Consider the following 24,589-nt stretch of genomic DNA (forward strand, 5'->3'; position numbering starts at 1 on the left):
TTTCTCCTCTGTGTATGTGTCGGTTCATATTCCTGGGAGAAGCTGGCTATTCTGGGGGCAATGCAGACACAAAACACACACACACACACACACACACACACACACACACACACACACACACACACACACACACACACACACACACACACACCTTCGGCACAGGCAGCAAGAGCGTGCACACACGGCACCATAGCCAGCCCCAGCTGAATTCAGTGTGGGCGCGGAAAGTGCTTTTGCTAATCGCAGGGGGCGGAAGAAAATCTGTTAATGGCCTGAAACCCAGCTCACTCGTGTTTGGTACAGAAATCAATCATAATCCAAAGTAAAGCTCCAACTTCAGATCACTGAAGTTAATGCGCCAACTTAATTCTCGTTGTTTGTTGAGTGATTATGTTATTCATCATATTCATCATCATTCATACACACTTCAGAACGTACGTTGAGAGATCCCGCCATTGTCTCGCTGTGCCTTTAAGACATCAACGTTACAGTTACTAAGAGAGACGACCATAAACCTGTAAGTGGGGGACGTGTGCTGGCATCATTGACCACAAAAGCCGCCTAATCTGGCAGTCCCGGCTCAAATGGTCCAGAGTACAGAATATAATCAAAGTAGCACAATGACTAGCAACGGGTCATTAAGAAACATTAAAATCTCATTAGCATGCTTTTGTTGAGCTGCTGTGCTTCTAAAATGAAGTTGTCTTGTAATGAAATGTATGTGGAATGTGCTGTGGCTAAATCTTAATAATCATTATGAGACAGGTTTTTGAAAAGAGGATTCTTCTGTACCTTTTTGGCTTAGAATAAAGAGAAAGAAAACAAAAGCAAGGAACTGAATTTAGCAGAAAGATAAAAGCGAATTAGAGTTAGCAAATAAAACACAGAAAGCACGCTTTGTGAATACACCAAAAATAATAATAATGAAAAAAAATGCAGGTTTAACCCATTACTGGGTTTTATGCTGTTGAAATAGAAGCTTGCGATTTTTACCAGTGATGTGGTTAGATAAGCTTGAGTTACATGAAATGTCAATGGTGGGGGTCAAGATCTACCTAAATTATCTCAGTTTTTCATCTAAATAACTATCCAATGGAAATAATAATGAGTACTTATTACTGTAACCCTCCAGGAACAACAAAGCTGAATGTTCGACACTGCTCACAAACTCTCAAAAGAATCATGCTTCAAAACCTGAACCTTGTCAAGGTATAAGCATTTATCAATGCTTTCTAAAAAAAAAAAAACACTGCTTAGGTAAATAGCATTGATTTTATCCATTACACCCGTGAGGCTCCACAAAAGTAGCACAAGAGTAGAAATTGAAACAAGTAGACTGAAGACAAGAGGATTAAATCACCCAAGTACATCCTTTTTTTTCCCCTTTTGTTTTGGCTGGAGCACCAGTCCATCTACTAAGAGGCTCTTCTATGAATCCTCTCAGGTGGGCCACTCATTGGAGTGAAATAGTGCCCAAAAAGGCAATTATCCATCAAAATGACAAAAAAAAAAATTACCGTAGACCTTTTTGTGATCATCACATATTGGCATTTTATATATTAAAAGCAACATATATATATATATATATATATATATTTTTTTTTACAAAAATTGATAAAAAAATCTAGTAGAAAAATAGTCAGGCCATGTTCCTGATTCAAGGTGAAAATGAAGAAGTTTCCCAGAGGATACTTTAAACTTTTATGGTCAGAATTACAGAATACATCTCACTCAATACAAGTGCATCAAAAAAGTTTTATGACATTTTTTTTCTAATAACTAGGAACGCCAAAGTGCTTTAAAATCTTTTTCAACAGATTGCTGACAATTCTGCCGCTGCATACGTTTTATCCGCTTGGCTAACAGAGGGGTTGGTTTAAAGCCTGGGTGATTATGTTACTGATCCTGTTGGTTGCCTCCATGAATTTCTACAGAAGAAGATTCATTCATTGAAAAACAACAGTCCAAACTCATTGTTTTATGGTACACTTGAACAATCGTCTTTCTGACACAAACTGTGTGTGTGTGTGTGTGTGAGCGAGAGAGAAGTTGGTGCAGTCTTTTCTTGTTTCAGAGAAGATGAATAAAAATTCTTGATATGTTTGGATGCTCCATGGTCTGCTGCGCTTTACTGTCCCCCTGCAATGGATTTAGTCATCAGAGATGGACTATTGTGCTCATTCCTCGCATATACTCACAAACTGAGGGGCCTATTGTCACCCACAAGGTGGGCGCATGAGAGAAAGAGCCAGAGTAGGCAGGCTTGAAGTTGAACAGAGGAAAGGACAGAAAAAAAAAAATGGACAGACAAAACAAGAAAGATTGGAAAATAGAGTCCAGCCAGAAGAAGAAGAAGAAGAAGAAGGGAGACTGTGTGGACAGAGAATAGTGAGACAGAGCAGCAAGTGAGGAGCTGAATTCCAAACCAGCAGTTTCCAGACATGATACTGAATACACTTTGCATAAAGAGAGTCCAGAGAACAGACTCTCTGCTGACAGCTGTCTAGCTCTGTGAAATGACTGGCTGTGCTGCTGGGCGCGAGCCGGACAGGACGCCGAGAGGAAGAGCTGGACAAATCCTGTGGGGAGAATCTAATAAGGCTCATGACTACCTGATATTAGCTTTTGATCTGGTCGCATCATATTTACTATTCATACTGATGTCTGCTGATGTAAGCTGCTGAAAGATTTACACATGGAATTGGTCTTGATGTTACTTTCTCTGCAAGCACGGCGGTCTGAGTCACTGCACTGTCATCAGAACAGCGCAAGTCAGTGTAGTTTTTCTCATCACCGCACCGAATGACATCCCTCTTGCTTAAAGATGGCATCATTGTATTACTTAATGCGCTGGCATCTGTGGCTCCAGTTGTTATTCCCTTTATGCGACTAAGTTAGTGCTCATATAATTGAATTAGCAATGTTTCCAGAGCAACGGAGGACAACTTCAGCTAGCTAATTATTATCAGGGCTAATTTTCTGGTTGACAAGCCGTAATCGCAAGAGACCAAACACTCGTGCATAAAATCCATCATGTTAGAAGAGGAAGAACCTTTGTTCTTTTCGCTTATTCCAGTAAGACAATGCACGAGGAGGTTGAGAAAGAAAGGGAGGCACAGTTTACATCTCTACTCTATCAGAGTAACTGTTGCTAAGAGGAATATGCTGTGGGTAGTGTTTTTATGTGTAGAGTACTGGCTGTGATGCCTGGAATCGATTTTCATTTTCCCCCCCCTGAACATTAGTACAGAGCCGCACTATTCCTGAGCTTATTTACTTAAGTGGCGCCACGGCGTTTCAATTGAAACTCAAGCTTATCATTTGCATCTTGTTTTAGTTTTGCATGGAACAAACTTGTTAATGTTGAAAGGGTCTCTCCACTGCTAATCAACAGAAACACGAGCTTCTTAATAGAAGCGGACCGAGATTTTCGCTTGTTAAGTGGAACCGGCTAGCTGGGAACTCAGGATCTGGGATCTTTTTCCAGCAAATGAATATAATAACCTCAACACTCCTTTGCGTTGAAGTTGTTGATGTAAGAAGAAGAACTCAAGGCTGTATTCAATTTCAATGAGGTCTTTAAAAATGAAGACTGTGAAGAAATTTGTTCAGAGTCCTACAAAGACAGCTACACTTTGGTGGATCTTGGTCAATTCATTGTATGGCATTTTGAATTGGCAGCAGGTAATTAAATTATTTAGCTTGCAGTGGTCGACTGGCTCACAAGTCAGAAAGTAAAATACACATTTTTGGACTGTTGGAGAAAACCACGGCAACAGTATGTGCATGCACACTGTAATACAATGCGGTGAGGTAAGTGGTTCCCCCTTTGTGCTAAATGTACCTAAGAACCAAGCACTACAATGGCTGCTACAAGGACAAAGCCTTCTGAAAAGGATTAGAAATCTGCCACAGATCAAGTGGGTTATTTGACAAAAAATGTGAACAAGTTGTACGAAATATCTTTGTTCAGACCCACTTTATTAAAGTAGAGGATACAAAAAGCAATTTATAGGGTACTTCCTAAAGAGAAATCAGAATTTGATGAGACTCAGAATGAGTAGGACAAAACTTTACAAAAACCAGATATTGGAGAACATCGCATCCCTATAGTCCTTGAAGGTTAACGTTTTATTTATTTATTTATTTATTTTTAATGCAGCAACTTCTGATACAGCCTATGTGAGAAGTTGGCAGTCAGATGTTGACATAAGGCTCAGTGGTGCATCACATTGACTTGACTGTGATTCACTCATGGCACAACAATGGGGGAAAAAACACAACATTGATTCACAAGCTCAAGGTTAGTAACAGCTGATTATCTGAAGCTGAGCAGAGCTGAAGGAGTTGAAAAGGGGTCTTAAAGGATAATACTGAACAGATTCAGAAAATAATATGGTATTCAGTTGAGAGGAAAACAAAGAAAACTGTACTTTTGAAAGGATTTTCCATTTTCCTTGGCAATGATATGTCTAAATGTTTTATCAGTTGGGCATGCTGCAGAGTTAAGTCTTTATTTTTTCCCTTAAACAGCACAAGCTTGAAATATAAGCAAGCAGAAAAATATCCACATCAGTGGAGGATGGAGGGGAGAAGTTGACAAGGAGAGGAAGGCCTTTTCAACTGTTCAGACATTGCAGAAACATAAGCACCAGATATTGACTCCAATCAAGGCCATATAGAGCAGAGGCTGAGTCAAGTTTCAAGGCCTGGCTCGTCCAACTTCAACCTTGTCTGCCATTCACTGTGAGTACATCCTAAATAATCTTGCTTTTTTTATATCATGTTAAATACTACCCTCTGCTTAAAATTCTCTGTGTCCCTCTGCCTTGAAACTAGTCCATCAGACAGTCTTTTTCTCTTTCCAGCTGGACTGAACTCTTTGTACTCCAAGGACTTATTGATGCCATATGCTCTGGGGTAAATTTCCAAGGCATTCTGACAATGAAAATGTCCACAGACATCAACGTAACATCAACTCTGTCTCTCCAGCTCTAATATCATTAGCATGTTATACTTTCTTTCTGTCCATTAGCAAGCAATGAGGATATTTATAGAAGAAATTATCATTGCTGGACCTCAAACCTGATCCATTTCCATAGTTGTGTGTTCACGAATGCTCACAAAAGTTGCAGACATATGTAGCATACCTCCGTGCAAGTGAAAGAATTTGTAGTTGTTGTATTTTCATACAGGTACAATTTTTTTCATGAAGGTACAATTCTGATCAAAAGGACATATCTGCACTCAATTAATTGACCGACTCTTAAAACACTGGGGAAAGTCCAAGGAACTCATTGAAGATCTAAGGAGCATTACAGATTCATACCAGTTGGGTAAGAGCATTGGTAAAGCAACAGTACTAGCTTACAAGTTGCTCTGATATAGCATTAATCATATGCTATATGGCAAGACTGGAACCTGTCAAATTTAACTGAATTTTACATAGTCCCAGAGTGACAAGTCAAGAAGATCTGTGTACAGATAGCCCTATGAACAAGCCCAAGCTGTCTGCATAAAGGTTTTATAGCCAGCAGGATGTTTGTAGGAGTCAAGATGATATTTTCAAACCTAAGAAAACCCTATTAAATGTTAAGTTGTAGCATTTGGCTGTGGGGATGTTTTGCTGCCACTGTTGCTAGTACACTTCACAAGGTATATGGTGCAGGACCCAGCTACTAGAAAAAGAAAAAAACCGGCCAATCTATGTCTCACAGTGGTACCAAATATCCCACTGATCGCATTGATGTACACAAGAGTCGAAGCACGAGCAGAAATATAAATGGCCTAATAAATCAATGTGATTAAAATACAACAATTGATTTTAAAAAGAAGCATTTTACTTCATGCTTTATGATTTAATTGACATACATTTTTATTTTTTCAGCTTAAATCCGACAAATAATTTTTCAAGCACATAATTTAAATTTTACTGTTTTTAAAACTATATTATTTTGATTTTCCTCTCACTTATTGGTGCATTTGTGTCTCTTTAATTAATTTGTTTATTAATTTATTTATCACCCCTTATTTTATTTTTCCATTTGTACTTTTTACATTTTTCTGTCTCCTCTTTACCATATGCATTTCTGCCTCAATATGCAAAAGATGAAGAACGGTGTCTGAAGGCCTCAACTTCTGCTTATTGGTCGGTTAGCATCTCAGCCGCAACAAAGATGGCGACTTACGATGCTGTACCTCCTGACTATTATTTTTTTGTGTGGACGCTCAGACAGAACGTGGAAGTGAAGTTGCCTTCCAATTCCAGCGTCCAGATTCCTCCAGAGGTGGTCCAGATGTTGCGAGGTAGGCTACCGCTGATGTTTGTATTCTACACTCGTCAGGAAGGAGAAAACTGAATGTCTTGCGACTCATTTGAATTCTGGTGCAATTGAAATTAACCTCTGGCAACTACTTGTGTTAAACTTTCTGTGCTGCCTCTTTCAGTCTCTGAACCACAGTCCCTCGTAAATCTATTTGATCAATTGATGATTCACGTGACGTGGGCAAAGCAACAAAGGGGAAATTAATTTAAGTCTTTCATGCCAAGCAACAATTGGAATGAGGCAACCAAGTCTCTGTGTAATTAATCTGTCTTTTACATCAGAAAAGCATAAAGGGAAGGGAAGAAAAAAAAAGACTTTAGGAGAGATGAATGAAAAAGAACCACTTATTCTCTGCAAATTTCAGCAGTGGAACTTAGACTTTCCCTTGACTCTATAGTTCACCTCCAATCAAATGCAAACCAGGGACTTTATGCACAGGTCATCCTTAATTTGCCCCAGGCACTGGCAGGGATTACCAGATCCCATTCTTTTACGGGGAATGCATCTTGGTGGTGAAGGGGTGATAGGCTCAGTGGAATCCCTTCGCTCATTCTTCAGCACCAGCCAAGCGCGGGATGAAACAGAGGAGGGAGAAGGATTATGAGTTTGGATGGGATAGAGCATCTTTAAAAAGCATCTGTGTCCCAGCAAGAGACCACAAAAGGCAGACTCTGCATGAATCCTTGTCTCTCTGTTGGGGGGCTTCCTTGCTTTCTTCGCGCTCTCTCACTTCTTTTTCTAACAAAGCAGCCCCAGATCACGCCTTAAACGCCTTTCTGCCCAACAGATCCTTTCTTCCTTCTTACTTTGTCGAGGTGATTTTCTCATTTTCCCCTTCCAATCATCTTTACATCAACAGGCCTCTGTCTACATTTTTCAAACTCCTTCATTTTTGTTTTAGTCATCATACTTTCCTTCCCTCTCTTCAGTTTACGTATTGGCAAATATAAAGTCTGGTCTAAGGTCTACAAAAGTCTTGATGTTGCCACCTGGAAACTAAGTGATCACCATGTCAGTGATGGTAAGAGTGGGCAGCAAAATACTCAGCGTAGCGAGTGTGATTTAAATAGTCTAAAAGACAAAGTAGAGAGGACAAAACATACCAAATTAAAATATTTAGAGAGGACAGATGAATATACATGCATGAACCAAAGATATGCGAACATAAATTGCATTTAAAATTAAATTACTTTTGTGGCTTTGTCTGAAATGTAAAGTCACAAACTGATGACCAAACAATCTTTAGGATCATCTGGTGACATTGAAAATTTACGATTTCATTAATTCCAACAAGTTGTCCAAGTCCTGAAGCAACAAAGCAGTCCCAGACCATCACAGTACCAACACTATGTTTGACTATTGGTGATTAAAAAGCCCAAACACTTTTTTTCACAGTACTATAATTTCATGCAAGCATCTTAAAAAATAGATTTAGACAAAGAAAAGATTTCTAGCACTTCCCCTTCCTTTGTGTCTCGACACAAGGCTGTGACAGCCACATGCAACGGCACTCTTGCATTCTGTGAAGCTGTTGTGACGTGTGAAACTCTAACTCATTTCACCGTGACAGCCTGAAGTTGTGGAAGCTGGCAGCATAGTGCAACTATCAACAGATGTTTGTCAAAAGCAGGTGGGGATTTTGTTTTTGCCACGAGAACGAAATGAGCAGAGGCAGCAAGAACAAATTCACTGGAAAAAAAACTGTGCTAGTCAGGCGGTGGAGTCACAGAGAAGAAGAGAATTACGACTCACCTGGATCAATGTCAAGTCTTCAAGGTTGAGCCTGAAGAGGTGATTTCTGTAGAAACAAGTAGATGTAGATGTTTATTCGTTACTGAAAGAAAAGGTAATTTTCTTGATGGTGTATCTTTGGTGCGTCTTGTGGCAGCATTTATCCGCAGTTGACCTGTTTCTTCCTCGTTAGTAGCACAAAAATGCTCTAGAGGTCTGATGACCTTGTGTTTCTAACATATTAATATCAATTTATAAGTGTCAATATGAAAGCCCAGCTCACTTCTTTTCTAGTTTAGTTAAGGGGTTTTACTGCAGAGACGTTTTTACTGTAATGCCATGTTTTAGTGGCTACATTTTGAGGCATTCTGAAATAACTGCTGACTGAAATTCACAATTCATTGAAAATAAAACATGGTGAGGATTTGTGGCTGTAAAAATTTAAAAAAAAACAACAACAACAACAACAACAAAAAAACAAACAAACAAAAAAACAAAAAAAACAAATGAGCAATGAGTGAGTTTATGAGACATTATTCACCTTCTGCTTCTGGCAAGCGTTTAGTATCACTTTATGTTTTTGAGAATGGAACAACAGTTTAAAGGCTGAAACAAAAACTGCATGCCAAATCGGACTTGTGCTGAAAGGATGGTAATACGATTGCTAGGGACACCTAATAGAACGCAACTTTTTCTTTTTTCTTCTGTGTTTAAAAAGTGATTGGGAAAATGTGCTCATATATAATGGGAGCAATCATTGCTTTTTGTAAATCAATTATCTATTTTCAGAGAATACACTTGCAAGCACGCACACATGGCGTACATACAAAATAGTTTTGCAAAGATCCATCAATCTCCCGAGGAGCATCTATCAGAAAAGGTCTGTGTGTGGCCTTGGCCCCCCGTTTTACTATATTGATATTTACATCGATCCCACTTTTTTCCCATTATCTCCCATACTTTGAACCCAGCCTGCTGCCATCAATCTTGGCGCATTACCCGCTACAGTTAGACACTTAGCAGCTGTCGAGGTGACACAGAGAATTTCATCACATCTATTGTCTTTCACCTTTTCGTTCCCCCTTTGAGTACTGTGAGAATGTAGAAACAGAACAGGCAAATTTGTCAAAGGAAACAAGTGTGCTTTAACATGTTTGCAAAGAACCTTTTAAAAGCACTCAGTTACAGCTTTTACATATTGAACTGCTCCATATTCAAATGCAACTGTCAAATCTTCCTTTTTGCAACAAACGTAAATGCAGAAAAATACTGCATTAAGTGGCAGATATATTGCAAAAGGCAAACGCAGATCAGCCACACTCCCACTTGGTTTATCCAAAACTTTAACTAAAACCCTAAACCAACTTTTTGCCCTCAGTTTAATAGGTCATATTGAATGAATGTGGCATTACTCATTCAGTTTTACAGTCTATTTTCCTGCAAAGGTAAACACATAATGGAAAGTGTTGAGCCCCCATAACATAAGCAATAAGTGCATCCACACACACCAACAGAGACACATCTGGCTGAGCTTCAAGAAGACAATGAACTTCATCCTACGAAGCAATTTTTCTTTGGCATCTGAAGGGATGTATACAGAAATTGATCATTACTCATGCAATGCTGCAGCAAACACCGAGAAATGAAACGAGGCACAATCAAATAAAAGGCAAGAAAAGAAACATAGAAAGATGGAGCCAAGTGGAAGCAAAAGAGAGAATTAAGAAAAAAAAAACAATAATAGATGCCAGTTACCTGGCACCAACGATCAGTTCATTCTGGCCAGGGTCGAAGGTCAGCTGTGAATAATCCACTGTGCCCTCTGCTTTGAACCTGAAAATCCATGGCTCCATCTCTGCAAAAAAAAAAGAAAAAAAAAAAAGAAGAAAATAAACACCAGAGGACACACAAACTTTGAGCCTATCAGAGCAGCTTTGCCTGCAGATGAAAGTACAAGCTCAGTTTAAAGTGTTTCACAACCTTCAAAGGTTTGGCCCCTAAGACCAAAAGAGCTTAAATCTACGACTTTGTCTTTTTACCGTTGATGATTCAAACTGGAAAAAGAGACAACTTTCTTAATGTACAGACAATAAAGTCTTCTTTGCTATTCAGTTTTAACTATTTAAAATGACTGCTGAACTCACATCCCTTCTCAAGAGGCACAGAGAAATCAGCTGGTGACTTATTTTGTACAATTACCAGTTTGACTGACTCTGACCTATGACTTGTCAGGTCAAAGTGCGACTTGGTCAACCACGCTCTCTGAGGCGACTTTCCTTCACCTTCACAGCTTCAAAGTAAGCTGGTTTCAGCGTGGTAGCTGGTCGTCATTTCTCTCCTTTGCCATTATGAGTCGCTACAGAAAAGGCACCGTATGCCACGGGATGTCAAGTTATACCTGCCCTTAGGATGCTTTTTGCAAAGTGTAAGTAAGTTGGCAAGGCTTAAGCAGATAACACTAAGGCGGAATGTGCTACAGCTGTGTTGCTGTGTTTTAATCTTTTAAGCTTTTAACCTCTCCGTTTAGGAAAGTGCTGGGTATGGAAATCTTGGCAACCTTTCAGAAGTCTCAGAGGTAATAGTAGTCCACATTTTCAAGAAAAACACAGAAACTAATGATTACATTTAGGACTGCTTTGTGCAAATAGTACGTGTTAACGACCAATTAGAATACTTGACGAAATGAAAACCTTGCTCTGCTTCACCTACTAATACAATAATTAACAGCTATTAGCTTTTTACTCTGTTTTCGGGGAACAGTGAAAAGTATTGCCCCTCGACCCCACAGAAATCAACCCAAATTTGGTTCACAAAAATCAATCCATTTCATGTCTAAAACACAGATTTAGGTAAATGGATGCATATAAATTAGCCAAAAATAGAGTTAGCTCTTTCTATATGACTCCAAGCACTCCAAGCGCTGCTTCTAATAGACTGAGCTAACTAGTAAAACAAACATCATGTCACTTTCACAAAATAATACCTTGTATTGGCTACATATTAAATCAGGATTAGCACAACTGCTGTATAGCACAATATAATCTGTCTAGGATGTGCCTTAAATTAATACATCCAACTTTACCTCCTTAAGCAGCGCTGTTGATGTGTGTGCACAGCCAGCATACCTCGATTTTTCTACAGCTTAATTTATAACGTTTCATTTTGTGCTTTAATCTGCAAGGAGAATGGGAATGCAAATATACATCCGCATTGATTACTCTTGTCTCCCGATTGTACACGGTGATTAAAATCTCGATTCTATAACCAGAATATCAGCAACAGGTACCTGAATTCTTTTTATGTTTATGTCCTATGTTTGTTTGAGAGGTTTCAATGAAGATTAAACTCTTTTTTTTTTTTTTTTTTGGAGCCTGAGATAGGCCTTGGAGAACATACAAACATAAAATGAGATAGAGATTTCCCAGACAGACGGTGACATCTTATCCACAACATACTTTTTCTCCCGGCGCCCAACCCATTAACCCCTGACCAATCAAATCAAGCGACAAGGAGGGCCTGTCTACCATCTGGTTACTCGATAGGTTTAGTCGATGGCAGTCAAACGGTCATGGTCGGTCGCTGTCATAATATACACTCTCAGTATTACTTACACCTGGAAGCTAATAGAGGTAACTTAATCTGGATGAGAATTTAGAAATACGTCGTATGAGAAACATCAGGTAATGCTTTTATTAGTCATTGCAATGACTTTGGAAAAACTCATATCTACATTTTCAAACTACGAGCAGACGATGTCGATCAGAGGCATCTTTCTGTCATATACCAGAAGCTCTCATTCAGGGCCAGAACAGAGGGAGAGGACAGCTTGAACATCCTCCCCGAAACACATTATCTGCTTCTTCAGGCACACCTGTCAGACACTCTCTCCCTCGACTGCATTAAAAGGGAGCACTTCCAGTTTCAGTGACAAACGTGGGATTTCTGAGCGGTTCAAAACGAAGACAAGCAGCGGGGGAAAAAAAAAAAAAAGGAGAGAGAAAAGAGGATCCTCCAAAGAACATCTGCCGCCTCCAACTCACATAACGGGACCGAACCCTGGCTCTCGTAACAAAACAATATAATCTGCTGAGAGACGGCGCCGTGTATGCAAAGGCACATTCCCCTAGCTATCTTTCAAGTCTCCAGTGAACAGTACAAAAACATGACAGAGAAGAAAGTGCTAAGTATCAACCTAATAAATTTTAATTAGCCACGGTGAAATAAATATAGGAGGCCACGATCATCCTTCTCCCTAAAGATTCCTACTAAGAGACATTGCTCTTCTGATTTTATGGGGAGACACCGAGTTTTAGATGTGCAAATCCTTTTGCTCTACTGGGCTTTTTTTTTTTTATTCCATAGGGAAGATCCTCAGCATACAAATATAGCTGTGACAACCCCCCCAGAGGGGGAAATGGTACTTGACGAGCCCCAGCTTCTCCCCATAAATCTCCCAGACTCACTAGGGGGGAAACTTGCTAGGTGCTGAAGCGTGTCTGCGTGTTTGTCTGTCTGACTCTGTGTAACGCTTTACACAAGTATTCATACAAAAATGAACTTTTTCAAACCTTGACACTTTGTGAGACTAGACTTCTACATATTTTGCAGTGAATCTACGATAAAAAAAAAAAACCCACAATATGAAACAGTACATAATTGTCAGGTGTAGGAAAAACAATGACATTTTTTAAACTATGGTGTGCATTTCTATTCAGCTGCCCAAATCTGTTGACAGTAGCATTTCACAAATACGCCTGTTTGTTGAAGAGTGACTTTGCGAGTTTGTACAACTATTGACTGAAATTTGTGCCTTTTATTTTCCTGCAAAATAGTTCAAATTCAGTAAGACTGCATGGAGAACATGTGCAAACAGCAACCGTAAAGTTCAGGGATTTTTTTTTATTGGAAGAAAATGTCAATTTTGAACTTTGACAGGGGCATAAATGAATATGCTTTGACCTTATCCACCTCATTATCAGTCACCATACAAACTGTCTGCTGTCTGTCTGAAGGTCTTTTGGTGTTTTGAAGGCCCTAACACGTTCCACGTGTTTATTGTTTACTACATGGCTTGTGGCAACCTTTACAAAGGCCATTTTATAATTTTTTTCTTACAAAAATGTTTTTCTTCTTAACACTCTTCCATGTAGAAGTTGTGGCTTGCAAGACTAATATATTTTCTGCAAAAAGTTTATGTCACCTGAGCAAATCACTCATTGATAAACCTTTTTTTCCATGAGTGACAGAAAGACTTAAGTGACTCTTAAAGACGATTGGTTGCACCGAATTTTATTTGGCGGTATTTTAGTAAAGTGGGCAGAGAGTAGATGAATCCCACAGTTTAATATTTTTAATTCTATATTAGAAAAAAAAATATTTCACCCCCAACCCACATAAAATTCCAATAAAATGCATCTACATTTGTGTTTATAATGTGACAAAATACAAAAATATCACATTATGATTATTTTTATGATATTCTGCATGTGACTAAAACACAAAGACAGCAAATCTGTTATTTTTCAAAAAAAAAAAAAAGAAAGTGGAGCCTAAAGGTTGAAATTCACCACAACAACCTTCAAAGGATTTATGGCCTTTGTGACGGGGCCAAGGAAGCATTAATAAACATTCATAACCAGAACGGAGGGGCCCTCCCATGGCTGCACAGCTGAGTATACAGAGCTTTCTATAGTCGCATTCATTGGGGTTAATCTGATTGTACATGGTTCAACTGCTGGACTTCTGAAGTGTGGCAGAATTAGAAACATGTTTCTTTTTTTTTTTTTTCCAAAACCATCTTTTAAGTAGTTTTAATTATTTCTCTTGGACAGAATTTATCAAACATAATATTCCAGTGGAAGTGAAACCGTAGGGCAACTCTCCCAGACAGTGCGTGTTCACAGTAGGTCCCATCTCCCTTACCAAATTTCATTTCTACTTTGCATGTTACATGGATTCACATCATCTGCATGGTTAAATGCATGTGATAATGTAATCCCATCACATCCATGACAGCGAAGGAGCTCAATGAATCAAGGGACTGGCTGCTGAGGAGACGAAGGCGTGATCCCGTGCAGACGCATGAGCGCGCGTACGCACACACACGTACACACACACGTACACACACACGCGGATTAGGATGAATACTAACAGTGCAGCAAGGTTTCTGAGCCAACATGAAACCAGCGACCCCCGCCTCCACTCCCCGCCTCTTTTCTCGGTCCCGGCTCATCCCTTAAGCCCTGTGTCTCCCACCTCCTCACAACAAAACCGCCCATCACTCACATACCGTTTGTAATTCTTCACTCTGACACCGAACCTGAGACAAAGACACAATGACAGGGTACATAAATATTTACAGCATGCATCAAAAGACATGCCAGTCTTCAGTCTGGCAGCCTTCAAAGTTAACGACATCAGTGGCAACATGTGGAACCAATTCTGAAACATGAATGGATTTTCTAAGTGTGGTGTTAATGCCACGTGGCAGGACAAGGCTGTTTACTTTTTAATGTGGCCCCATGGTTATTTGGAGTCTTCGGGAATGGCAGCCATTTGTTCAAATTGATGTGAGAGAAGGAGTGGACAAAAAAAAAACAAAAAAAAAAAACAGTTTGGTTTGAATAAATCAAAAATAAAATGCAATGTCACTTTAAATGTCTTGCACTCATCTGAACTCGTGTTAATAATATGCCAGGCATAGAAAAACAAACACTTTTCCCAGGTAGAAAATCACATCTGTGGAGCGTGGTTGGGCTTAGAGGCATAAAATGAATGAATCATGCAAAACTAACCGCAATGAAGCCACAAATAAGTACACATTACAAAGCCTTTAAATCTTAAGTTTAAAGGCTTAAAACGACAACTGAATTCTCTTTGGCCCCTTGGAGAAAAGCCTTTTCACTCTTTAATGCACAAATTGAATGATAACCTGACTGAGGATTTCTCCATTGTTCAGTTATTTAAAATACTTTTTGAATAATTTAAATCCCAAACATAATATGCGAGGAAAACATGGCAGAGTGGCAAAGTCAATATTATACCTCGCTGCCTGTTTAACTGTGTCTTTTAACAACTAACTTTTGTTCAAAATAGTCCCCACAGCAGTAAACCCATTGATGCACAAACGTAAAACAATCAGTACACAAGGAAATGTTTTAGTATCCTGACAGCTCTTGTTTTGTCTTTAAGCTATGTCAGTTGTCAAATCATCAAGGTCTTCAGCATATTTGTCTCTCCCATCATCTTCAGGTCAGCCATGACTACGTTTAGTAAATCTCATCATGACTTTACTCTAATAAACTCTAAATCACTTAACTATCATCATCAACATTTGATATTTGATCTTTTTTTTTTTTTTTTGGTCATTTATTGAACATCAGCTTTACAAAACAAAAATAAATAAACTGGAACAAAGAACTGAACCAATCAAAAACAAAAAAACAAACAAAAAAAAGCCATTTTGTGACAATGAAGGTGAAGCTCCAAAGAATATTTTTTTTACTGAAAACCCCTCCCCCCAGATTTTTTCAGGAAAGACTACAGTACCAGCCGGATTCAAATGTCAGAGCTAGAGATTTGCATTGATTGCTCTCATGAAAAGAAAAATAATTGCAATTTCCACCCAATACAAAAACATAATAATATTGGACTGAATTGTTTATCGATGTTGTGTTTTCAATAACACCAGCATTTTCATTCAAACGAAAGAGCAGGTGGTGTTATCAAATGCTTTCTTCACTTTGACAAGCAGTTTTTTTTTTTTTTTTTAATAAGGTGTTGGAGTTTTTGTTTGAAGAAAATTTTGAAAACAACAAATAGTTGGCCGGGTAATGTTTGTAAATAGCTATAATATGTCAATGTCAAGTGAATTCACACCATATAATATGTTTAATTATTCTAGGCAAAGTCTAGTTTGCATCAAAACAAGAAAAAAAAAAGTTTCAGGGATAAAAATTTATTGCAATGTATAAAATTGTTTCTTAAAATTTATTTGGGCATGATTTGAGGTCCCAGGTAAGTGTTGTCAAACAATTGCTGTTTCAAAACAAGACAACAAATATCAATACCGTTTTTTTTTTTGTCATTTTTAAACACCCCAACACAGTACCGAGACAGGTAAGAGAAAGATGAATAGTTGTCCACTGTCACAACCACTGGGCATCAAAAGTTTAATTTGCGCCTTTAGTTTTCAAAGACGTTTAATTCCACAAACATAGAAAAGCATCCATTTGTTCCACTTGCATCTTGTCGTCGTTTCAAATAAAACTTGGCTGGATCACAGCTGACCTTGGAGAATAACAGAGGAAGGCTTTTTTTTTTTTTGGTTTTAGGAATAAACCTCAAAGACCTTGGATGCCTTTAAATTTAAATGAATCATCCCCAAATGCCTAATTAAAGCATCCCTGATGCTAGCTGCAGCTTGTTGCATTTATGAATGCTGTGAGCCTATTTGTTTATTCTCTCATCTTTCTAAGGAAGTGTTTGTCGTTCAGGGAAGATAAAAAAAAAAAAGAACTGAGCTTGTTGCGTGGCTGTAAAACAAGTCCGCCCGTCACACTCCTGAGAGTTATGGCCCTAAGCATGGCTTGTAAAGGCATTGTTTATACCCTTTAAAAGCCTTCAAGTCTACAGGTAGGAACACTTGTTAAAAATAATACTTTTATTTTACAATAGGAGGTGGGATAACAATGTAAATGGATCTCGTCAAAAGGCTTCTTCCAAAGCACACCCAGTCAGATCTTCAAATAAATGGCACATATTTACATTGCAGCCCAACTGAGACAATATTCAGCTCTGTTTTTAGTAAAGTGGAGAAACTGTATCTTTTGGGTAAACATTTGGACTTACTGCTGTTGAACCGTGCACTGAACTTTCCTTTCTGAAACCCTACATTTCTGAAACCGCCATGCAAAGCAGAAAGCAGTCTTTAAGACTGCACCATCCTCACACCACAGTTACATTTCTCTCAGCCAAGTGTTGTGCCAAGTCAGAAAACCACTGGCCCGAGTGGGGTCAAGCCCATGTGAGGCACACCCTTCTACTGTCAGGCCACAATCACACAGATGAGAAAAATGTTGTCACTGGAAGCCACTTGGACAAGCCTTGACCTTGGCTTCTGACGATGGGAACGACCGCTCTTTAAAGCCAGCTGCCAATGTGCATTTTTATGGGTTTTTTTTTCTTTCACATTAAGAAGAAATGATTATTTTCTCAAGATTTTCTTTGGAGCCTGGTGCTCATTCATACGAAGTTAAAAATGTCTATCTTCTGATCGTTACAAAAATTGAGAATAGTATTCTCAAGGAGGGGCACAATCAATGTGCTGTTTTCTTTCGTCGGGGAATTAAAATATTATATAAGGGTGGGTATGGTTATTGAGTTTGAACATTGAACATTATGGAGTTTATGGAAATTTTCTGCAAAAGAAAAAAAAACCCTCATACTACTTACTACCGTGCTTTATGATAGTATTTTCTTTCAGAGAACAAATTCTGTACAAATGTTTCGCATGAATTTATTCATAACTTCAAATCCAAGCATCAGATTGAAATTGTTTTATAAATTGTCTTTACTGTTTATCAGAGTTAAATATACGGATATTTGTTACAGGGTATATTTGCCCTGCTTGTTTTCTTTAGCTTTTAAAAACTATGTTCCTCCATAAGGGTTTTACAAGTCAACATATAAGTTGACTTGTACTGCAAAACTGAAAATATATTAAGGTTAACAAATAAAACTGACCCAAGTGCAAAAAACACAGTTCAGTGATGGACCCCCAAACATGGGTGTTGTGAAAATTGTGTGAAAATGTTACTGTTTAAAAATGGTGACTTTTGCCACCTGTAACTGGGCGATAGGGAGCTAATCCACAGCAGGAGTTATGCAGAGATTGGTTTTGATCATGAGGATGTTGCAGGAAGGCATGATCAATTTGGCAACAAATTTCAAGAAACGAAAATTGTCACATATAAGTTTCTATTAGTTGCATGTGTGGTAAAAGAAGAAGGGAATTGTGTGCACAGCTCTAAAACAAACAAACAAACAAATAAAAAAAAAAACATGTTTTATTTTAGCTTACAGTCACACAACTTTTTCAAAAGTAAAGTTTTCACAACTCTTTAGACATTAGCAAAAAAGCACTCTGTGTACAGATACTTACGAGAAATCTCTGTCCAAGTCTCAATATATATTTGCCTTTGTCTCCAAACAAGATAATGTTTGTCTGGGCAGACTGGGCGCATTTGGTTACTGTGCTCCATAGGGTTACTTTAATGCATCTGTAGTCCTCCCAGCTTGGCCAGCAGAGAATCATGGCAGCCTCACACTGCACATTTCCAACAACAAAGGATTACAATACATTATATGGAGCACAATGACTCACAAAGAAGAATAATGGGTTTAACGAGTGGTTTTCCCTCCCTCACACGGAGACTTTGCATACGTATAATTATTCCCGCCTATGTTTATCCCTGGATATTCTGTAATGACTCAACTTATTGTGCTTTCACTACAAAAATCATGGAGTCTTTGAAAACAGTCTGCGACCTTATTACTGAGACCAATCTTTAAGAAGAGCATAGCGACTTTGAAAAAAGAGTTAACGAGTCTAAGATTTAATAGATAATTGAGGAGGCAGCTGAAAGTCAATTTAAAATTAGAAGTCTATTTGTTCATAATGTGAGAATAGATATGATTGAGATATGTGGAAAAGTTTCACACAGAACAGTCAAAAATTTATTTTTCCTGTCTTCAGAAAAGTGAAAAAGAAAAAAAGAAAACATTATGTTTTTTTTTTCTTCTTAAATATTTCTAATGGGGCAATTAACATAAAATTCTCATCAAATCTCAGAAGCAATCCAAGCAATCCACACATTCAGAAAAACAGTTTTGTTTTACAATTGCAATGACAAAAAGTAGTTTTCAACACTCTTACATATTATATTCAACCCTTTGTTGAAAGGCCTCTCTTGGCAACAGCAATATTAAGCTACAATGGAGAAACTAATCACATGCATTGCTCATTGCTTCAAAATCCAAAAGGTTCTGTGGGTTCTTTCTATGCAGTCTGATCTTCAGTTCTTTCAATAGATTTGCAAGTGGATACAAGTCAAGCGTTTAACTGGGCCATTCTTCAAGTTTTTGCTTCCACTCTAAAAGCCAGTTAAGAGTTTCCTTGCCCTTGGGTACAGGAATACCGTCTTGCTTGGAAATCCAATCTAGTTTTGTTTGCAGATTTTTATCAAATATGTCCACACCAGGATGCGAAATCCCCCTTTTGGCACGGTGGTTCTGGTCTGAGGTGCAACAGAACCACCATTTCTTCAAACAATGTGTGCGATGACATCGAAAGTATTCCGATTTAGACTTATGTGACCAGACTATTTTCCAGTACTTTACTGGCTTGTCCAAACCTTCTGAGTCAAAAATCAATTTTTGATTGTAAATGTAATGAGTTGTTTCTAAATGATTGCATTGTAGAAGATTTCTCTTCCACAGTAGGCCCTGTGAACCACGTCCAAGCACTAATGGAAATATCGCCCTTCTTTTTTTTTTTTTTTTTTTTTAATAAGTGTTCCTAAAGCACTAAACCACGAGGGCTTAATGTGCCAATCTAGTACATTAGAGATCACAAACTCACTGACCAATGCTGACCCTCGAGCCGGTAACTGCACCTAACACAATGCTGGAATGTATCACATTAGCCGGGCAGTTAGTTATAATCATTGCCACTCGGTTGGCAGAGAGAGTAGAGTGCCACTTCAGCTCTAACAATAAAGTGACAGAGACAGGCAAGACAAACAGAAGTGGAGATAAAACGGGGTTCCAGCAGAGAGTGCTTATGTCCACGATGACGACGGCTATATTTTGCATCGGTTTGAGTCATGTGACCTTGGCTGTACAATTATGGTTCTGGGTTCTGCTGCACTGAAAGCAGCTCAATGACATTTTACTACTTTGCCGTGAGTAGACAGGACCGCATTGATTGCCACCAGAACTGTTTGTCGACTGGGTCTTACTGCATTTCATCAGAGTTAAGCGGTTCAATTGCAGTGCGAAATGAGGGGGTAGAGAGAACGGAGCCTTATGCAGTCTCTAAAAAACAAAATGCAGCACAATGTGGAGACGGCTCGGAAAGATGAATGCGTCTGCCCTTTGTCTCTAAAAGAAACATTTCGGTTCAAGTCAAATGTATCTGTGTGGCACGTTTCAGGAGAAAGGGAGTTCAAATTGATTTACACTATAAAACGACACGACACAAGAACCAATTATTATGAAACAAGCAACAAACGTTACATTTTTGTCAAATGCCATCATCAAAGTCATCAAGAATAATTAACATCATAATATATTAATCAATGTTCCAGTTGTTATTGCTTAAGGATACTCTAAGCAGGTGCATTTTTGCCTTTATTTACAGGATCTCACTGTTTTGCATGTCTGACTCAGCTCTCCAACTGCTTTAAAAATACGTCGTGGTCAACAGTGTTAAAAGTTGCGCTGAGGTTCCAACAGAACCAGCACTGTGGTTCTGCCACGGTCCATATTTATGTGCATAGTAAGGTAAGGTAAGGTAATTTTATTTATATAGCACATTTTCAGCCACAAGGCAATTCAAAGTATTGAACACTTTGACAAGGAAAGTCTTGGTACTGTGGTGAGAATGGAAACTGGACTGAAAGACATCAAAGCAGTTTGTTATTGTTAAGAACCTATTTAGCTGTTGAACCACAGCTTTTTCAATCATTTTGCTGAGGAATGGAAAGCTGGAAACTGGGCTATAGTTTTGTTTTTATTTATTTTTTTTATTAAATATATATATCTTTTTTTTTTTTTTTTTTTTTTTTATTAAAAACATCAGATGTACTGCAGTTCCTGCCTGCCACAGTTAAGGTCAGTACTCATGATTCAACAATAAGAAAGAGAGTCTAGGTAAAAATGGCCTCCATGGGAGGGTTCCAAGGCCAAAACCACTGCTGACCAAAAAGCACATAACGTTTCCCAAGCCTTCTGGGAAAATATTTTGTCAATTTGCAAGATGACAAAGTAACTTTCTGGGAGGTGTGCGTCATGCCACATCTGACCTAAAACTAACAGAGCATTTCAGAAACAGAGCACCAATACTGACAGTAAACCATGTGCTGATAAACTGAATATCTGCGTAGTTTAAGATTAAACTGTTTTATTTTTGGGTCGTTGCTTGAACATTTGAGCAGCACTTTCACAAATGATGTAGTCTAAAACATAAATTGGGTCACTAGGAAGAAGCAAAGCTTATGTCTGTCAAAGTCTGCGGCAGTCTCGCTTAGTTTGAGGTCAATTTATGTATGGTACAGCATTGGACGAAAAGGCAATAGAGGAGAGCTATTTACTTTCATCAACATATTTTTATATGCCAAATAAAGGGCAAGGCAGATACTCAATAGGCCAATGGGGATTTAAGAATGATCTTTAGGCAGGAGGGGAAATCTTTGGGATACAAAATTTCCTTTCAAAGTATTACCATTACGTCGCAATGCTCAATTTTGCTGATTGCTGAACACAAAAGTAATAAAATCAAAGAATGATAAGACACTACTGAGTACTAGTACACACAGCAAGTACATACTGCTGTGTACATGCAATTTAAGCAAAGATATATAAGCAACTTAACTGTCAATTTCAAAAATTATACCAAATTGAAGCTACACAGTTTCATTATTATTACTTTAGAGCCCGCAGCTTCAAACAGAATATGTTATAAACCTGGTTTTGTCAAACTGTTTCATTAACTGGAGAAAATACAGATTTCCCAAATTGACATGTTACAGTCGCACCTCACTGCATCCTCATAAGAAGCGGCTGAGGGAAGATACACAATACTACACAAAGAAAAGCACACATTGTGCCAATGCGTGCTTGACACAAAATGTAAACAACTAGCAAACAGAGCAAAAGAACCTAAAAAAAAGCATTTTCTTTTTCTAAGGTCAACAGCTTGCTTATGACAAAGAAGAAACTTCAGAAATACTGTTTGTCTTGTTAGCAACCGTGAAACTTTCCGAAGTTAGAAGTAGAAGTATGCAGAGATGCTGGAAAGTATAGAAACTAGAACAGAACAACTCACGGTCATGGATTGAGTGTTTGTGGTCTTTGATGAGCGAAATGTGGCCCTTCTCCCAGAGCATCATTCATAACGGGGCAGGACAACATGAACAACTTCTCTACTGCTTACTAAGATGTCTATTGCTGTTGGAATAGTATACAATAGAAGAAATATGACCACACTTTGTAGCCAGCTAATAAAAGAGTTGGCGTTTATTTCGCAAATTCAGTTTAAACACTTAACCTTAGGATTGTAGCTACACAAGTAAATGGCCGTACATATTGTCCCAATATTTTCATACTTATTGCATATTTTACATCTAATTTTCATACACGTAGAACGGATGAGAGAGCAAGCACTGGTTGTCTATTCCTTCGATAACTCACCTGAGTGTGGGATGAGTGGGTGCTCCGTCTTGTGGCAGGGAGATTCAGGCAGCAGAACCGGCCCTCTCCTGCTGGCAACACCACAAGGGCGCAGTACCAACATGCACTGCAGCAGCAGCAGCGCATGCTGGATAACAGGGCGTCCCATGGGGGTCTGGGCTTTGCTTCTTTTCTCCTTAGGCCTCAAAGGCCAAGAGCAAGAGGGCACACCTGGTAGGACAGGAGGAGAAAATGACAGATTAATGCTTAGGGAAAACGTGTGATCTGCATACAGTTTCAGTTTGGCCACGATAAATCTTCGTCATCTGCTGTATTCCCTAAAGTGTTCAGACGAGGAAATGAGAAAAAAGATATACGTTCCGACTGAGAAGCAGAGGCGAGAAGGGGAGCGAATGTGAAAGACGAAAAGGACAATATTCTGCAGATTTTGGCAGAGGTGTGTGAACTTCTCACAGGCACAGAGGGACTTTTCACCAGTGGCGCCGAGTGCATGAATCAGACATGGTCTGCATTACCTCACTCACCTAAGGTGGGCATCGATGTCCGTTAGTGGCAGAAATATGCCTCCTTTGACGAAGTTTTTGTTCCCAGTGAGGTTAAACCTTGACATATTTCTTCAAGGAGCGCGGAAGCAGCTCTCTGCATTTTGTGTATTTATGTGTTTTTTACATTATTAATAGTTTATAACTTTTTGTGTGCCAGTGAGTAAAACTTCACCTGCTTCCCTAAGGGTCAACTGAATGCTTTGTGCTGCTGTAAATCTGTTCTTTTTTTAAAATTTTTATTCACAGCTGAGGCCCTCCGATTACAGAACGCGATTATTATGTTACGCATCAAACAGATTTATGCTGGATGGAAAATTCAGTCGCAGCAAGAAAAACAAGGGAGCTCAGCTCAGTTGTTCATAATTTCTTTCTTTGTGGGGGTGAATTGATGAGCTGTCTAGACCACCTACATCATTAATTTTTAATCATTAATATGATGCTATTGCAGGAATGATTCACGCTGCGAGCAGCAGAAGCATGAGAGCTCCACCGACTTTGCATGGCTCATCACTGGCAGCATTGGTGGTGAAGTGAGTAAAGATAGTGAAGATTATAATGGAAATCATTGGTTTCATTTTTCCCAAAAGGTATTTCCAGTTGAAATTGAAGAACACTTCTATTTTCTTTATTTCGTGTGAGCTGTGGGTTTCATTTGTTATGCTGACAAAAAAAAAACAAAACAGAACAACTCTCTCTCCTGGATAGAGTCGATTTAGTGTACATTGCAGGTAGCAAATAGTAAAAATAAAAAGATTAATTTTGTCTTCATGCATGAAGGTAGAAAATCAGCTTGCTGACAAAAAAAAAAAAAAAAGCAAAACAAAGAGTAACTCTCTCTGTAGGCAAACCTTGCCTCCACTGTTCCCTGAAGTGTGAATCTTCCTTCAAGCTTGAACTGACGGTGGGGTGCAACATCAGACGCGTTTCTGTTCAAATTCTCAAATAAGATCACAACGGTGAAAGTTTCTTCCCGTTTTTTTGTCTTGAATTTCTTGAAAGGTTAAATTGAGTTCTGTTTGCAGGATCTCGGGGCATATTTCTGCGAGGCACAGGCGAGAGGAGATTTAATGCAAAGCACCTGTCATCTGCAGAATAGAAAGCAACACCCTGACAGTTTCTCACTAAAGCCCATTTCCCTTTTGTCTTGGTACTTCTCACATCAGCTTCTGCAGTCCTTTTCTTTCATTTTAGTCGTTTCAAAGTCCATTTCCCTCTCCTGCTAGTTGCCTCTGCGATCCATAACAACATTTTCCTCAACAAAATCCAATCTCACCCTCTAGACTTATGCCTAGGACTTTCTTTCAACTGTTGGTCCCCTAATGTTTTATGTCTGCATTCGCTTAAAAAGAATATTTCACAATCTGCAGAGCAAAGAGGTGTCTCTAACTAAGGAAATTAGATATGGTGAGTGTTTACGTGGAACAGAGATTTAGTCTCTTGCATTCACAGGAATTTCTGTAAGCGAATGTGCAAGCACAAGTGGCTTTCACACATGCAATGAGGTAGCAGAAAGAA

At 38.7% G+C, this 24,589-nt stretch overlaps 1 protein-coding gene across 2 annotated transcripts in view; it reads right to left on the reverse strand.

The window, feature by feature from the left end:
- sema5a (sema domain, seven thrombospondin repeats (type 1 and type 1-like), transmembrane domain (TM) and short cytoplasmic domain, (semaphorin) 5A) overlaps positions 1-24,589 on the reverse strand; it is a 157,738-nt gene that overhangs the window by 88,109 nt on the left and 45,040 nt on the right. For both annotated transcript variants that reach the window (XM_088001156.1, XM_088001155.1), the window contains exons 2-4: positions 22,530-22,739; positions 9,813-9,912; positions 8,079-8,124 (exon numbers count right to left, since the gene is read on the reverse strand). In XM_088001156.1, the coding sequence (XP_087857282.1) occupies positions 8,079-8,124; positions 9,813-9,912; positions 22,530-22,677 (294 nt within the window). In that variant the 5' untranslated portion in view covers positions 22,678-22,739. The remainder of the gene's footprint in view (positions 1-8,078; positions 8,125-9,812; positions 9,913-22,529; positions 22,740-24,589) is intronic.

This window comes from Poecilia mexicana, unplaced genomic scaffold (assembly GCF_051168715.1).
Source record: "Poecilia mexicana isolate PSO_F unplaced genomic scaffold, ASM5116871v1 scaffold_20, whole genome shotgun sequence".
In the NCBI taxonomy this organism is placed as follows: domain Eukaryota; kingdom Metazoa; phylum Chordata; class Actinopteri; order Cyprinodontiformes; family Poeciliidae; genus Poecilia; species Poecilia mexicana.